At 42.3% G+C, this 17,613-nt stretch overlaps 2 protein-coding genes across 3 annotated transcripts in view; one reads left to right on the forward strand and one right to left on the reverse strand.

Moving 5' to 3' along the window:
* Nucleotides 1–2,462: 2,462 nt before the first annotated feature.
* Nucleotides 2,463–17,067, reverse strand: LOC134340802 (myb/SANT-like DNA-binding domain-containing protein 2). The gene is made up of 3 exons (XM_063038335.1): nt 16,858–17,067; nt 8,350–8,453; nt 2,463–5,718 (listed from the first exon to the last, which is right to left on the reverse strand). Exons 2-3 carry the CDS (start codon nt 8,385–8,387, stop codon nt 4,851–4,853), a joined length of 906 nt encoding a protein of 301 aa, XP_062894405.1. The 5' UTR covers nt 8,388–8,453; nt 16,858–17,067; the 3' UTR covers nt 2,463–4,850.
* Nucleotides 17,068–17,210: 143 nt separating this feature from the next.
* Nucleotides 17,211–17,613, forward strand: part of LOC134340800 (myb/SANT-like DNA-binding domain-containing protein 2) — a 54,631-nt gene continuing 54,228 nt past the window's right edge. For both annotated transcript variants that reach the window (XM_063038325.1, XM_063038326.1), the window contains exon 1: nt 17,211–17,595. In XM_063038325.1, the coding sequence (XP_062894395.1) occupies nt 17,224–17,595 (372 nt within the window). In that variant the 5' untranslated portion in view covers nt 17,211–17,223. The remainder of the gene's footprint in view (nt 17,596–17,613) is intronic.

Below are 17,613 nucleotides of genomic sequence, written 5' to 3' on the forward strand. Positions count from 1 at the left end.
AGCTATCCTGTAAACTTTTGACTCAACCTGTGACCCTAAGAAAGACATTGACTGAGCGTACATCTGCATCCTAATCTTGGAGTGCTGCTGAGAAGTTTCATGTATCTACAACTTGGGCATCCAGGAAACATTCCAACCCCACTAAAAAGTGCTGGACTGTTCTGTACGTAGTTTTGTATCAGCCAGTGATGCTAAAACTCCCAAATCTGCAATTACAGACTGCATCTTTCTTTGTTCCGTCGGGTTGCCGGAGTGTACACTGTTTGGAAACTTGTCCAGGTGCAACGTTAAGGTTGTGTTGAGCAAACATTGAAATATATCCGTTTTAAGCCCTCCCTAATTTACGTAGGATTACAATTCCCACATAATTGAAGACCAAATGAAACAGTCAGCAAAACAAAACCCAAATCACTGGAGAAAATACCCAGAGCAAGCTACTGTTCTGAGCATTGACTGACCAGGTAGGCTGAACTGTACCATTCTTAGTATAGACACTGTTGAGCATATAAAGATGAAGATATGGCTAGAAGTAAATTTAAACAAAAAGAAATTGTATTTTTACATTTTTATGTTCTGATTTTTCCAAAGTTTTATTTCAGATTTTGTTTTTCTGTAATTAAGCAGTGTAAAGCTTTAATTTTAAACCGGGCAGCCATTCCTCTTGTTTAGCTGACCAATGATGCACATGAATAGTATGACGGCTGGATCAGGGCAAAGTGTGAAGACATTTCCTCAGCAGGCGGCTGATCCGTCCAAGTAACCACATTTTGTGGTGGTATTAAAACCTAACTTTGAATTTTTGAAAGTAATCACAGAATGGCAACAGAAACATGAACATGTTGTTTTCCATTTTTTTTCTTAACTGAAATATTATGTGGTATTTATCCCTGCTGTTATCGATTATATTGTAATACTTTATGAAATGATTTATCCTTTAAGGAAAAAATATAGCATCACTGCTGACTAGCAAATGCTTGTGACTGAAAAGTAAGTATGGATGAGAATGTTGGTTCCAAGTGATCAAGACAAGGTCTTTTGATTCACAATATAGTCCTCACTCACTGCCCCTACTAAAGAACTTTGGGGATTTTCCATTATTTTCAATGGAAACTCCTAACGACTCTGGGCTGTTTTGGTGAGATATGTCTTGTATTCTCTTGATGCAGCATTAAGCTATAAATTATTAGATATTAAAGATCATTATGACTATTATTTGTGTGTGTGGATACTTTGTCTACTGAAGCAATATCTTTCAGATTTCATGCTTGGAAAAAAGAAACACAAGGCTACATTAGACTTATTACAATGTGCACTCAGAATATCTTTTACACAATGTCACAGAGTTGAATGGAAGTTCATTGAAGAGCTGCCAATGACCAAATAGTGGACGCAGAGGTAGAGGAGAAGCCATAACCAATCCCATGGCCATGGGCGTCACGGTAGCAACGCGATTATAGCTTGGAGTATTCAGAAGTTCAGTTCCAGCACCATTCTTTAAGGCGTCTCTGTAAGTCCTCCACGTCAAATGCATTGATTAAACATAAGATACATCTACAATATTCAGGAAGCAAAATTTTTGTTGTCCAGTGTTATTGAATCCAGTGCATTGAATTGAGAGCTGTGGAAGATCATCTCTCTAGTTTGCTCGATTTTTGTCATCCAATTTCAATGACCCATGGTGGAAATTAGGTCTGTGAGGTTTTGCAGTCTTCATTTTAATTACTTTTTCCTTTGTTTTTTTCATTAAATTGCATGAAGTTGCAGTATTTCCCTATGTTTATATCATGTTTCACCTGTCGTACTTTTCTCTTTTCCCATTGAAGGTCAAGTTCTGCAGCTTGTTGACCACTTGTCAATTGCATGGAAGGCTATTCAGTCTACTGATTTATGATAGCTCTCACAACATTCCCATCAGTTCCATTTCTCTGCCCCCCATCTTAATCAACTTCATTCTGATTCCCTTACCATCCGCCTACACAGAGGGTAGTTATCTAATCAGGCAGCCATGCACCTCTTTCAGTTTCGAAGGAAATTGGAGCTCCCAAGTGGAGTTTCATAGAATGTGCAAATTCCCACAGGCAACACTTAAATTTTGCATCACTTTGTGTGACTGTACTTGAAAATCCTTTAAATGGTCAGAGATTTAATCGTTTATTTTTGTAACCTTGATGAATTTCACTTTTCATTACAAAGGTTATTATTTCCAATAGAGCTGCAACACTTTGAGAGCATGAAAATGGTGTTGTACCAAGAAGTTCCTGGAATATCTTCCATTGATCAAAAACAGCAGTTCTGGCTAATTTGTGGTGGGGAAAAACCTGTGCCTTGTCTAAAGTCACTTAATGTTAAACTTCAAATACCTTCACCTATCTTCCTGTCAAACTTGACACCAAATTCAATAAAGTCACAATTGGGAAAGTGTTCATTTGTCACTAAATTGTTGGTCAATCATTGTTTATTACTCTGCTGTAGGACAGCTTTTAACTCTAAATAACTCAAAGAAGTTCAGACAGCAGTCCACAATGTCCAGTGGTCCCACAAGAAACTCTTGGTAACGGAAGATAAGATTTCCTGATTAGTCACAGCAGGAGTCGTATATAAAAGGCATTTAATGTTGGTTGTGGGTTAAACATTGGCTTGGGCACTGGAGAAGAAATTTGTTTAATATTGTTTCTGAAAATGTGTGTTTCTGCTGAAGCTTTTGGCCCAGATAGTCATGAAAACTGGTGGTTTTGAATTAGTAATGGTTCACTTCCATAACCACAGCAAGATACAGTAAAGGTAGTGGTGGGAGGAATGGGGAAGGTGAATCCAATATTGAATACATGTGTTGAGGTGGTGAAGTTGTAACTTATTGAAGCCTCTGCCTAAGGCCGGGAGCAAACTGCATTCAGCAATGAAGAACTGATGGGCAAGTGACTTTTAATATGATAGTTAATTAAGGAAAGTAATAATGAAGCAACCGAGTATCTCCAATGAAAAATCAGGAAAGCATTCATAGAATCACACTGCAGTACAAATGTACACCAGTACTACTTGTTTAAATATGCTGCTATGTTGGAATCCTGAAAAAATATGAAAAATAACACCCTTCAGACACCTGCATAACTGAGTCTTTGCAAACTTGTTGCTCAGAAAGCATTGATACCCTGGTACAGAATTATTATGGAAAGTGAATGAGTGTTTTTCTTCCCAATAAGAAGCAATCCCATTTATTCCTTTAAAAACAAAATCAATTATGTTAATTTTAAAGTTCATTATTGTATTCATTAGTAGCAGAAATGTTGCCAAGATGAATTAAAGACATGTACAGATTGCCACTTTGACCCTAAAGATCCATGGGTTTGAAGATCTTTGAGTAGATCTAGTGATCTGTATTGGAATATTTGTGTGGATATACAGGGGTAAATTTGGACTTGCAACACTGCCAAGTCAGATTCCTGCATTCACTTGGACCACATGTAAGATGGGGAGGCCTGGGTGTCATTATACACCAGTCATTGAAAGTGGGCATGCAGGTACAGCAGGCGGTGAAAAAGGCGAATGGTATGCTGGCATTTATAGCGAGAGGATTCGAGTACAGGAGCAGGGAGGTACTACTGCAGTTGTACAAGGCCTTGGTGAGACCACAGCTGGAGTATTGTGTGCAGTTTTGGTCCCCTAATCTGAGGAAAGACATCCTTGCCATAGAGGGAGTACAAAGAAGGTTCACCAGATTGATTCCTGGGATGGCAGGACTTTCATATGAAGAAAGACTGGATGAACTGGGCTTGTACTCGTTGGAATTTAGAAGATTGAGGGGGGATCTGATTGAAACATATAAAATCCTAAAGGGATTGGACAGGCTAGATGCAGGAAGATTGTTCCCGATGTTGGGGAAGTTCAGAACGAGGGACCACAGTTTGAGGATAGAGGGGAAGCCTTTTAGGACCGAGATTAGGAAAAACTTCTTCACACAGAGAGTGGTGAATCTGTGGAATTCTCTGCCACAGGAAACAGTTGAGGCCAGTTCATTGGCTGTGTTTAAGAAGGAGTTAGATATGGCCTTTGTGGCTACGGGGGTCAGGGGGTATGGAGGGAAGCTGGGGTGGGGTTCTGAGTTGGATGATCAGCCATGATCATAATAAATGGCGGTGCAGGCTCGAAGGGCCGAATGGCCTACTCCTGCACCTATTTTCTATGTTTCTATGTTTCTATGAACCAGAGATTCCTTCTTCGCAAGTTCAATGCTAAGTTCAGTGGAAAAGGCATGCATGCAGATACATCCCATTTCAATTCCATCTTTCCCTTTCTCCATGTTTGGATTTGCACCCAATTAAATTGGTTGCATGGCCTGTAACCCAGTGAAGTCATCACAAAAGTGACTGGTGGGTTTGACTACTGGGCAATGCTAAAACCACAGAATGCAAGTAAGGCAAACATCTCAACATACCACCACTTCAGTGTAACATTTAGGTGCTCTCACGATCTGCATTCCTGACCTAAACTGGTTAGCCTGTAACTCAACTCAACTTAACTGTAACCAAGACATTAGACTTTTCAGCGTAGTTAAAGTACTGGGGCTCCAACAATCACTTTCAAGAGTTGAACTTTAAATCCACAGAGCAGACCAACTCCAAACTACATGTCTAGCATTTCAGCTACTGTCTTGCACTTCCATTCCAATTTGTTTTGAGCAAAGTGACTCAACTTCTTGTTTTTCTCTCTCAGCCGTAATAGTATTGAAACCCTTCAAGTACAGTAAATGTGGGAAGCTTTAAAATCAAAACCCTGACATTATTGCAGTTCTAAATGTGACCAGGCAGAAATCTTTGTACATCACAATTGATTATGTTGGCTCTGGTTGGAATTTACTTTGTGAACCGTAAAGAATACCCCATGGCTTTTTCCAAACACTCCTGCACGCAGCCTGAAGAGAGATACTCTTTTTCTACTTCTATAAATTTGATGTAAATAGATCTGGAGATGGCTCCTGCTCGGCAGTTTTCAGAGAGGAAGCTGTTGATTGAACATGTCTCCATGCCCAGCATCTTGACTGGTGGTTGAAAGTGTTGCAGTATGCACTGGCGAATGGTTTGCTCCTCTGCCACACCTAGATAACAGTAATGAATTTTTGACTTCATTTCACTGGCATCACTAACTTCATTTTCCAAAAGCGATGGTCCTGCAGTACTGCCACTCGAGTCCCGCTGCAGCGACACCCTTGGCAGCACTCGAATGCCGTAATCTCGCCGTGGGGAAAGATTCTCGTCCTCTGCCTCTTCACAACCAATGACATATAGTCCATTAGTATCCGGGATCCCGCCCGGAAGCAAATATTGTACGGTGTTGTCACTGGCTGCACGGGAAAGGGCAATGGGTATCCATTCAAAAGCAAAGTGTAGCTCAAGACAACGTGCCTCACTTTTTGTGATCTCAAATAGCTTGTAATAGACTTTCTTCCAGTTCATTTTTTGACGCTTAACAGCGATCACTTTGCCTTCTGGTTTATCTGGATTTAAATATTCCTTCAGTCTCTTTCCAACCGGCACCTGCGAGCTGATTTCTGCATAATGATATCGTATGTCCTCCACCCATCTCGTATTATAACCAATAGCGAAGATACCAAGTTTATTTGCAAAGTACGTACTGCCGAGATCGTCATAGCTTTGGAAATCCTGCCACCGTGGGTGGACTGAGTCCAATAGTGCCATGAGGGCTTGCAGAATCTCTGGTTTCCTTGAAAAGAGCAAACAGTAGAGAATCAGAAATCACTACAAACTGGACACAGGTAGTAACTCACAAACAGCAAAAGAGTGAGGAGGCAAGTCATTTGGTAGATTATCCCAATTAGACACATTCTATCATCCTTTAACTACAGTCCTGATTTTTTTTTCCTTTAAAATATACATTCAGTTTCTCCATTGAAAGACAGGAAGCATCCTGACAGGACAGTCCAAATCATGAAGATATGCAAATTTGCAAGTTATCATCTCACATTACTTGTTTTTTTCCCCCCAATTTATCTTAAATCTGTCTTCCACCCCAGCATTTAATGGAAAACGTTTATAATTTGTTATATTCAGAGAAGCTGACAAAATGCATTTAAAGATGTACCGCAGTCTGATTGAGGATACATTTCACAAACAATTCATGTACTGGCCTCTGCTGCCAAAGTGAAACTGTCACACGCCGGCAATCTCTTCTCAAAGCATACAGAATGGTTGAAGCATTAGTCTTCCAACAATGAAACTCCCCATTACTCAAGCAGTCATTGCAGTTCTTCCTCACTAGATGGAGTAGAGCATCGAGACGATGATGTTGACTCTTGGATTTGGCAGGACAGCTCAATCGGCAATTATGGCAATTATGGTCAAATATTAAACAAGGTTGTTCGTATCAGTCAATGAATGTAGCTCCTCAGAGCAGGGAGAAGTGGAGAGAATTAGATTGCTCTGAGAGTCTAGGGAGGAATGATGGAGGGTGTAAGAAAGTAAGATGCCTGTAGAAGCCATACATCTGTTCTCTGTCTGTACTGTATACCGTGTTGCGTGTTTATTGTTGTAACTAGTCACATGAGTAGGGACATGGTAAAAGCAAAGGGAATACTACCCTGCTCATTGCAGTTTGTAGTAGTTGGGGACCAGTGGATCTCATATCTTTTGCTGATCCCTCCATTGTGCTCAACCTACACTTGGGTATGCTTAAGTTTCATTGCTGCAAGATTGTATGTTTGCCAATTGCTACTAAAGGATCGAAAACGTATCCTTGACTTTTGGAACAATCATTATTGGAGTGAGGGCGCATCATGCAAATATAACAAACCCTTAGGGTTGCCAGCAGTGGCAATTGTTTTGGTTCTGGCTTGGCCACCAGAAGTATCTTAAACGTCCCTGCCACCACCGACACAGTGAACTCCAGGCACTTTCCACTTCCTGTGTATAAAACCTACTTCTGCCATCTCCTCTAAACATTCCTCCACCTTAAACGGATATCCTCTGGTATTACTATCCATTGCCGTCTTGGGAAAAAGGTACTGGCTATCCACTCTATCTACAGCTTATGGATAATTTTGTATCTCAGAGTCTCCTACTAAAGGCTAAGAAATACGAGTTAGGTTGTCTGACATGACTGAAAACCTTGCTGTATTGCTCATTCTTGAGGACCCTCTTTTCATACTGGGAATCAAAAGTGGCATTAACAGTAAGAACTCATCCGAGAGAAGTGCTTGTGCAGGAACAGGGGACTCAGCATTGACCAGATCCAACCGTTATGAGCTGAGTGAAAAATGATCCCCTGTGCTGATACTTCATCAGCTCCGCAGTGTGTATCTTTCAAGGTTCAAAAGGTCCATTTTATTTGGCAAAGTACGTACATAGAATACAACTCTGAAATTTGTCTTCTCCATATAGCCATAGAATACAGAAAACCATAGAAGTAGTCGAAAGAAAGACATCAATCCCCCCCACAGACAAAAAGTAAAAGCAAAAAAACTCACAAACCCTAAACACACCCAACCCCCCAGTCCACCAATCTGCAACAAGAAAGAGTAAGCAAGAATACGGAAAAAAAACAGACCAGAAAGAGGCCAATATGAACTCCAGTCCGATCCCTAAATCTCAGAATTTTGATAACATCTCTGAGAACATCAGGACCTCTCTTAGGGCAGCATCTCAAACCAGCTACCCCCGAGATCAGCAACTTGAACCAACAGCCCCTCCGAGGGCCGTGACTTGAACCAGCAGCCTCTCCAAGGAAAGCGATATGAACTAGAGGCTACAGTATAAGTGGTTCAGTTTGTGTAGCGTTAGATCCTCAGAGATTTTGACACCCAGGAACCTGAAATTGCTCATTTTCTCCACTTCTTATCCCTCTTTTAGGATTAGTTCACGTTCCCTCATCTTACCCTTTCTGAAGTCCATAATCAGCTCTTCGGTCTTACTGACGAAGAGTGCAAGGTTGTTGCTGTGACACCACTCAACAAGCTGGTATATCCTCACTGAAATCACACAGAAGCCCCACCTTTGCAAATAGAGAGCCTCTGGTGAAAAGTTAACACTGAAGGAAGTATTGAATGAAATAAATGCTGTATAAAATAGTTACATCACACTCTACAGACTCTGAGGAATGTGATGCAACTAGTATTTTTTCCCAATCATGTATTTCATTCAATAGATGAACAGTCTGGAGTAATGGCTTGCTCTGTGAAGTATCCCAGTATCAGACAACTGTCTGTTTACGGCCATCGCTTGCATGTTTTCTGCACAGTGAACCTCACACCAAGATGTCTCTGCTTAGTAACATTTAGTATTCCTGCCATTTTAGAATATACCACTTGGATAAAGTGAAATGAATATGAAAAACTCCTACCACTGAATAATCTTGCATTTTCCCATATTGTAATCCATCTGCCTCCTTGCAGTCCTTTTGCTCAGCCTAGCTTTGGTTCTCAGCAGAAACTACAGGTGGAGAAGCTGAAATAACGGCAGAAAACATTGTAAGTACTTAGATGGTCAAGCAGCAGCTAGGGTGTGAAAAGCAGCGTTAACGTTTCATGATAGCTGAAATGCTGTTCTTTACTTACCGATGTAAGAAAATAAAGAAATTTAGAGAGATTTTTGAATGAGAATTCAGAATTTAGAGTTTGCACTTTAGGATCTTTTTAGATGGTTGAATGTAACTAAATTAACTGCCCTTCTTTAGTTATCATTCTCTTGTAACCACCATTTTTGTCACACATAGCAGAAGGCATCAGGGTCATAGTCAAAGAGTCATCAAGTTGTACAGCACAGTGAAAGGCCATTTGGCCCACTGTATCTGTGCCAAACACCATGCCTATCTCTACTAATCATATCCCTCTATGCCTTGCTCATTCAAGTACCTGTCCAGATGCTCTTTAACTTTTGTTACTGTGATTGCTTCCACCCTATCTTCTGTCAGCTCATTCTAGATACCAACTACTGAAAAATTTACCCTTCAGATCCTCTTTAAACATCCTCTCCCTCACCCTAAACCTATGCCCTCTACTTTTATACACTTCAACCAAGGGTCACAGATACTGGCTATCTATCCTCTCTATTTCTCACATAATGTTATATACCTCATTCATATCACCTTTCAGCCTTTTTTGCTTCAGGGAAAATACACCCAGCCTATCCTCCAACCCCTCCAATCCAAGCAACATCCTTGTGAATCTTTCCTCTCTAGTTTAATCGCACCTTTCCTGTAGTCTGTTGCCCAGAACTGCATACAATACTCCAAGTACAACCAAAACTACATTTTGTACAATTGTAACATGATGTATTAAATCTTATACTCAGTGTTACAGCCAATGAAGACAAGGATGTCATACACCTTCTTCACCACCCTGTCTATCTATGTTGCTTTCAGGGAACTACATACTTGTACCCTTAGGCCTTTTTGTTCAGCAACACTCCCCAGACCCCTGTTATTCACTATGTACATCCAGGCCTGCGGTACCTTTCCAAAATGTAGCACATTGCACTTGTCTGAATTAAATCCCATTTGCTATTCCTTTACGCAAACAACAGGAATTCTGCAGATGCTGGAAATTCAAGCAACACACATCAAAGTTGCTGGTGAACGCAGCAGGCCAGGCAGCATCTCTAGGAAGAGGTACAGTCGACGTTTCAGGCCGAGACCCTTCGTCAGGACTAACTCTTCCTTCAGTTAGTCCTGACGAAGGGTCTCGGCCTGAAACGTCGACTGTACCTCTTCCTAGAGATGCTGCCTGGCCTGCTGCGTTCACCAGCAACTTTGATGTGTGTTGCTATTCCTTTATTCACTTTTTCTATACCTTACTGTAGTCTTAAATAATCTTCTTTACTGTCCATTATTTGGAAACATACAAACCATGACACCTGCAGTCTCATTCAAATCATGAATATTTATGACAAACAATGGAGGACCCAGCACCGATCCCTGCATCACACCACTGGTCACAAGCCTCCAATTGGAAAAACAGGCGTTTAAAGGAAAAGCTACATTTAAAGCGTCTTTGCAAGTTGTATGGACTCAAATAGCTTTTAATGGCCAACTTGGACACAGTGGCCTAAATATTTTCTAAATGTTGCCAGAAATAGTCGCTGTAGATGAACAGGTCCGTCAAGACTCTCTGCTGTTCATTATAGCTGATCTTCTACCTCAGCACTATCCCTAAAACCCTTGATCCCTTTAATATCCAGAAATCTGTCCATTTGAATGAATACAACAACAGGGCCTTTGAAGCCCTCCGGGTAGAACATTTCAAGGTTCACCACACTCTATTAGCATAGATATACCCCATGGTCAGCATGGACAAGGTGGTTCAAAAGGGCCCGTTTCTGCGCTGTATACTTCTATGATTCTAGGTGAAGAGATTTCTTCATATTGCGGTCTTAAACAATCTCTGCCTTCTTATCAGTCTGTGTCACCTGTCTTACACAGTTGCTACATCTGGTCAGTATTTGGAAATTTTTGATGAGACTTGCTGTCATTTTCTACACTGTAATGATACAGTTGCAGTCCACTCAATCTCTCTTGAAATGGCAAACCTGCCTTCTCTTGAAGCAATCTAATAAATATTTGCTGCACTCTCTTTATAGTAAGTGCTGGATAATACTGCAGGATATAATTCCCATGACTTTACAATTCAATTTTACTTCTCTGCTGTGTGCCATCCTAGAGCGATCAGTCTGATTTTGTTTTACACCACCTCAAACAAATTGATAGAGAACAATTAAAATGGCAAATCATAAACATGAGAAAGTCTGCAGATGCTGAAAACCCAGAGTAACACACATGAAATGCTGGAGCAACTCAGCAGGTTAGGCAGCATCTACAAAAGTGAACAAACAGTCAACGTTTTGGGCCGAGGCTCTTCTTCAGGACTGGAAAGGAGGATAGTTAGAAGGTGATAGGTGGATAGGAAAGATAAAGGGCTGTCGAGGAAGGAATCTGATAGGAGAGAAGAGTGGATCATAGGAGAAAGGGACCCAGGAGCAGGTGAGAAGAGGCCAAAGTGGGGAAAAGAAGAAGAGGGGAGCATTAGGGATTTTTTTTTACCACAAGATATAATCAATATTCATGCCATCAGGTTGGAGACTACCCAGACAGAATAGAAAGTGTTGCTCCTCCACCCTGAGAGTGGCTTCAATGTGGCACAAGAGGAGGTCATGGACCAATACAATATGTCGGAACGGGAATGGGAATCGGGATTAAAATGTTTGGCTGCTGGGAATTTCCGCTTTTGGTGGATGGAGCAGCGATACTCCATGAGTATCCATTTTTTGATGGGTTTCACCAACGTAGAGGAGGCCGCACCAGGAGCACCGGACACAGTAGACAACCCCAGCAGATTCGCAGGTGAAGTGTTCCCTCACTTGAATGAAGAAGAGAATCACAAAGGGATTGATCCCTGTGGAAAGTGGAGGGGCGGGGGAGGTAAATATTTGTTTGGTGGAAGGATCCCTTTGGAGATGGCGTACGTTGTGGAGTATGGCACTGGTTTAATTCACAGGAGCTGAGGTGAAAGAGGTCCCAATATAGCTATACGTGTGTTACTGTAACAGGACAGCTGCAAGAGTATGAATGACATGAGGTTTCACAGTTGCTAAAGTAGAAACAGTAGGGCTTTAATCCACAAACATAAAAAGGGGAAGAACTGATAAATAATGGCTAGATTTAATCAAGGAAATGTTTGACAACTAAATACCCTCTGTCCAGCAACAAATAATAACACTTGGATAGACTATGATGTTATTAACTGACACATATTTCAACATTATTCCAATAGCTATTTAAACTCTATTGGCAATTTCAGCCTTTATTTTCACTACAAAAGGTAAATTAAAATCTTGTACTTATTTGTGCATTTCTGCTAGAGTGGGATTTCAATTAGGAATTATAAATGGCCTGTTTTTACACTGGATTAAACCAAGGCTGTAAATTACCATTTTTTTTCTTTTCTCATAGACAAACTGGTTAGTTCTCCCCAATGTGCTGGCTGGCATTTATTTCTCAACCAGCAGTTAAATTGCCTTGGTCCATTACTTCTGTTGAATGAACATTTGGCTGCTTGGTTTCCAATTCTATGATAGTAACTACTCTTTAAAAGGTACTCAAAAGCTGTAATGTGCTTTAGCACAGCTTGAAGATGTGAAAGGAGGACACTGAACACTATATTTTTGACAACAATATCAAGGAAGAAAGAAGAAAATGCTGGAAATACCCAGCAGATAAGATACCATGTGTGGAAAACTGCTGTTTGAGGTAAATGACTCTGTGTGATTTCCAACACTCAAAGTACGTTTCCTCCATAATTTTTATTTCAGTAAAGGACAACATTTTGTAGTAATCTGTACACTTCTAGTAGCATATTGGTATAGGTTTTGATAGTAATCAGGAACTAACCACTACCCCAATTAAAACATAAAATGGAGTAAGAACCCTGCTGTTTAACATCTTTATAGATTTCCATTGAATTGCAGGAATCAGTGCACAAAGAGACATAAGAGACTTCAGATTCTGGAGCAAAATAAACACCAATGGAAGAACTTAGCACGTCAAGCAGCATCTGTGGAGGCAGAGGGAGGGGCAACGATTTTGGTCAAGAATCTACATGAAGATAGTGCGCGTAGAGGGAAGAAAGCCAGTATTAAAAGCTGAGAGGAAGAGGTCAGGTGGAGGTTGGGAGATGATAGATGAAGCCAGGTGATGTGGGGGATGATGGGCAGGTGGAGCTTAGATGGTGAAGTGGGGGGGTGGAGTTTGAGAAAGAGGATGGTTGGTGATAAGTGCAAGCAGATGGGACTGGTGCAGAGTTTAGATGTTTGTTTTTTTTTCTCTAGATTCCAGCACTTGCAGTCCCTGTTGTTTCCAAGGTCAAGACAGAGTCAGGAAGGTGAAAAGTGGATAGGCATCTTGGACATGCACTCTTCGTGTTGAGGAGAAGGTACAAGAGCCCGAAGATCCACATTGACGACCAATGTTTTAAGAACAGCTTCTTATTCTCCACCATTAGGTTTCTGAACATTTGATGAATTGATGAACAGTAGCTAGTTATTGATATTTTATACTATTTATTTTATTTTGTTAATTATGTTAATTTTTATGTCTTGGACTGTACTGCTGTCACACAACAACACATTTCACAACACACAGATTCTGCAGGTAGTAGGAAAAGCAGACATCCCACCCTACAAAACCTCATTTCAGGGGGGTCTCAACCGGAAGCAACCTCATAGCAGTCTGTGTCAATGAATTTATTAATTTTGCAAGACATCAGATTCACAAGTGTTTTGTGAGACAGCTAACTTCTGAATTCTGTCTTACTGTGACGCACCATGCTGAATGCCCTTTCTAAATCACAATTAGAATTTGGCAGCACCAAAAGCAGCTTCATCAACTGGCAGAGCTCTTTGAATCTCAACTGTCCTGTGCTCACAGATTTTACTTTGGACAGCTTCCCCCAGAACTCATCAAATGGCAAACTTTTGTAATTTGGCACCAGTCCTTCAAGGTTAATTGAGACATAATCCAGGATTCACCTCAACATGTCTTTTACAGTCATTTAACCCACCATGGGCAATAGAAAAGTCACTGTTGCAAACAGTGCAGCAAGCAACATTGTCATTATTTTGACCCCTATTAGGCAGGGGTACACTTTAGTGTAGTCTGGGATGAAGTATGTTTTATATTTTCTTTTTTTGGAACACTCTGCCATGGCGCTGTAGGACACTAAACTGAACTGATGGACAATGAAAGAGAGAGAGAGGTCGAATTTAAAGCCCGCCTACAGAGAAAACTGGTAGGTCTACTTAGCACAAAGAGAAACCAAGCAGGATGCTCTCCCTGTCATTCTCTCGCTACGTCTGTCACTCGCTCTCTCTCAAAAAAATGATTTCCGGGATATTGTATATAATTTGCGAGCGTCAGGGAGCTGTTATCAATATGCGGGAGACTCCCGGAACTTCTGGGAGAGGTGGGATGTCTGGAAAAGGTGAAGAAAGAACCTGGGTGGACTGGTAGGTATAGGAAAAGAACAGGTTAGGATTATTAGAAAATTCAACGTTGGGTTGTAGGCTACTCAAGTGGGTATATGAGATAGTGTTCTTTTAGTTTGTAATTGGCCTCACCAAGGCAGTGAAGAAGGCTGAATTCCGACAAGTCAGGGTGGGAACGAGAATTGAAGTAGCAACTGGTAGTTCAAAATTGCCAGAGGGGACAGAGAACTGGTGCTTTAAGTTCCTCGGTATGATTATCACCAATAGCCTGTCTGGTTCAACCATGTTGATGCCACAGCCAAGAAAGCTCAGAAACACCTCTACTTTCCCAGGAGGCTAAAGAAATTCATCAATCCTTATCAATGCACCACAGAGGGCATTCTATCTGGATGCATCACAGCTTGGTGTAGCAATTGCCTAGCCTGTGGCTGAAAGAAACTGCATTTATGGACACAACTCAGCTTATCACAGGAACCAGCTCCCCCCCCACCCCCTCTAGGGACTTTATCCAGTCTCACTGCCTCAGTAAAGCAGCCAGCATAATCAAAAACTCTCTCACTCTGTACATTCTATCTTCTCTCTCCAAAAGTTTAAGAGTATGTAGCACCATTTTCATGGACAGCTACCATCTCACTGTTATCAGGCTCTTGAGAGGACCTCTTGTTTGATAAGATGGACTCTTAGCCTCACAATCTACCTTGCTATGATCTTGCACTTTATTGTTTACCTGCACTGCACTGTTTTTTTGGTAGCTTTTACACTCTATTATGCAGATTATTAGGGAGATGAAGCTGAGTACAGGGCTATGGTAGGAAACTTTGTCACATGGTGTGAGCAGAATTATCTGCAGCTTAATGTTAAGAAGACTAAGGAGCTGGTGGTCGACCTGAGGAGAGCTAAGGTACCGGTGACCCCTGTTTCCATCCAGGGAGTCAGTGTGGACATGGTGGAGGATTACAAATACCTGGGGATACGAATTGACAATAAACTGGACTGGTCAAAGAACACTGAGGCTGTCTACAAGAAGGGTCAGAGCTGTCTCTATTTCATGAGGAGACTGAGGTCCTTTAACATCTGCCGGACGATGCTGAGGATGTTCTACGAGTCTGTGGTGGCCAGTGCTATCATGTTTGCTGTTGTGTGCTAGGGCAGCAGGCTGAGGGTAGCAGACACCAACAGAATCAACAAACTCATTCGTAAGGCCAGTGATGTTGTGGGGATGGAACTGGACTCTCTGACAGTGGTGTCTGAAAAGAGGATGCTGTCTAAGTTGCATGCCATCTTGGTCAATGTCTCCCATCCATTACATAATGTACTGGGTGGGCACAGGAGTACATTCAGCCAGAGACTCATTCCACCGAGATGCAGCACAGAGCATCATAGGAAGTCATTCCTGCCTGTGGCCATCAAACTTTACAACTCCTCCCTTGGGGGGGGGGGGGTCAGACACCCTAAACCAATAGGCTGGTCCTGGACTTATTTCCTGGCCTAATTTACATATTACTATTTATGGTTCTATTAGTATTTATTATTTATGGTGCAACTGTAACGAAAACCAATTTCCCCCGGGATCAATAAAGTATGACTATTGTTATTGTTTTACCTTATTCTAGCTCAATGCATTGTGTAATGATTTAACCTATATGAACAATATGCAAGACAATCATTTGATTGTGTCTTGGTGCACATGACAATAATAAACCAATATTATGTTTGGTCTCACTGACGTTGAGATGGCCGCATTGAGAACATGAATGCAATAGTCAAAATTGGTGGAGATACACATGAATAGCTGCCTCACCTGGAAGGGCTGTTTAAGTCTCTGGACAGTAGTGAGATAATAGGTGTAGGGACAAGTTTTGCACCCCCTAAAGTTGTATCAATATCACTGGGGGCTGGAATACCAAATATAATTCTAGTATATGTATAATTAGGTTCCAAAAAGAAAAATACTGTCTCATAATTTGTCATAACTTTATCTGTTCAACACTTTTTGGGATAGGTTCCTCTTTCAAAGGTTGTAGGTGAGGCTGGATCATAAGCCCTTTTTGTCGTATGATCCTGACGGTACCATGACTAACGCCATCTTTGTTTGGGGCAGGAGATCAGCTTCCTTGCAGTTATGACCAAAATACCACTACCAATTCTGTCACAATAAAATTCACGTAGTCTCTTTAAAAATATTCATAATAGTAACTACATATAATTTTGTAACATTGGTGAAATCTAGTTCAAAGACACTTTTGCCACCAATTGAAGTACAGGTAGTTGTTGGCGCCGTCGTGGGGGTGGGGACGGGTTCCAAGCTGGTCTTTTATCCCACAATACACCGGGTGGAAGTCGCCGGCGCCATCTTTAAAAGGGGCAAGAGCCTCGACCCATATGATCTGCTATCTTAAAATCTGAAGTACGTACATTTATATTTTCAAGTTACATACAGAGCTAAGTCGTAGCGGGGTAAATTTACAGGCTAAGATGCATCTGGTTGGCACGATTCTGTTAGGGACTTGGTTACGGAACGGAGAGTAGCCTGCTTGCCTGAAACAAGGTAGAAAGGCCGACGCTACCAACTCCATCTTTGTGGGGGGCAGTAGCCTCTTGCGGGGGCTCCGTGAACAAATCCCGGGGATTTTCGTCTCACAGACAGACCACAGCCCTAACCCTTCTCGTTGATTTTGTCTCCGGGGGCGCTTTCACTTAAATTATGTCAATTTAGGGACAGAAACTTCTGAATGATAACAATTAAAGGTGCCATCTTTGAGTGGGGCACGAGTCACCCAGTACACTCTACCAACTCCTGTCATGCGGGGTGGCGCTGCTGCCTAGAACAGGTAGAAAACTCCCAGTAAGTAAGCGCCGTTACTCTTTCACCTACTTGGGACCACTTTGCGTTTGTGAATAGCCCTCCAACGCCGTTAAACTAAAGTGACCCGGTCGCTCGCCATCTCTTAGAGGGGCGCGAGAGCCCGGCCAATCCCACAAATCTCTTCACGTCAGGATGCCCGTCATCTTTCTGCGGGGCATGGGATCCTTGCTCAAAGAATTGCCTGAGCAGTACTTAAAGATTGGAGTTTTCAGTTTGAAGAGTAACATTTCAATCCGTTCTGGCGCGATGCCTTTAAGAGACCATTGCTCTGAAGCCTCATAGCCTGAGTAATCTGGTTGTGTGGGCGGTGCCTCTGGCGTTGCCCCTCAGTGTCCCACAATTCCTGGGTGGGTGCCCGGATGTGGACGGTGGAGGATGGCGGCGCCCAGGGCAGCGGACTCCCCGAGTCGGAGCTGGCCGAGCGCGGCGGCTGATGCCCCACTGGAGATAGTGGCCCCCACCTGGTCAGAGGTGGTGGGCGATCCAGCCAGTGAACCCCCGACCCCTAGTTGGACCAGCGTAGTGGTTGAGAACCCCGCGCCCAGCCCTAGCCGGCCGCCCGCCTGCCGCGGTATCTCCTGGACTCCGGCCGAAACCAACGCGCTGATCGCGGTGTGGGGTGACGAGCGGCTGCAGGACGTGCTGGAGGGCAACCTGCGCAATTCGCACATCTTCGACAGGATCTCGCAGGCCCTGCGCGAAATGGGTTACGAGAGAAGCGCCAACCAGTGCAAGGAGCGTATAAAGGTACCAAGACTCCTGACG

This window comes from Mobula hypostoma, chromosome X2 (genome assembly GCF_963921235.1).
Source record: "Mobula hypostoma chromosome X2, sMobHyp1.1, whole genome shotgun sequence".
NCBI classification, from domain to species: Eukaryota; Metazoa; Chordata; class Chondrichthyes; order Myliobatiformes; family Myliobatidae; genus Mobula; species Mobula hypostoma.

What these genes read in the sequence shown, in the direction of transcription:
- LOC134340802 (XM_063038335.1), bottom strand. Translation starts at nt 8,387, where the DNA reads ATGGATTACAATATGGGAAAATGCAAGATTATTCAGTG. An exon ending in AAATGCAAGATTATTCAGTG is followed by an intron (nt 5,719 to 8,349) that starts GTAGGAGTTTTT and finishes GCTCTTTTCAAG; the next exon opens with GAAACCAGAGATTCTGCAAG.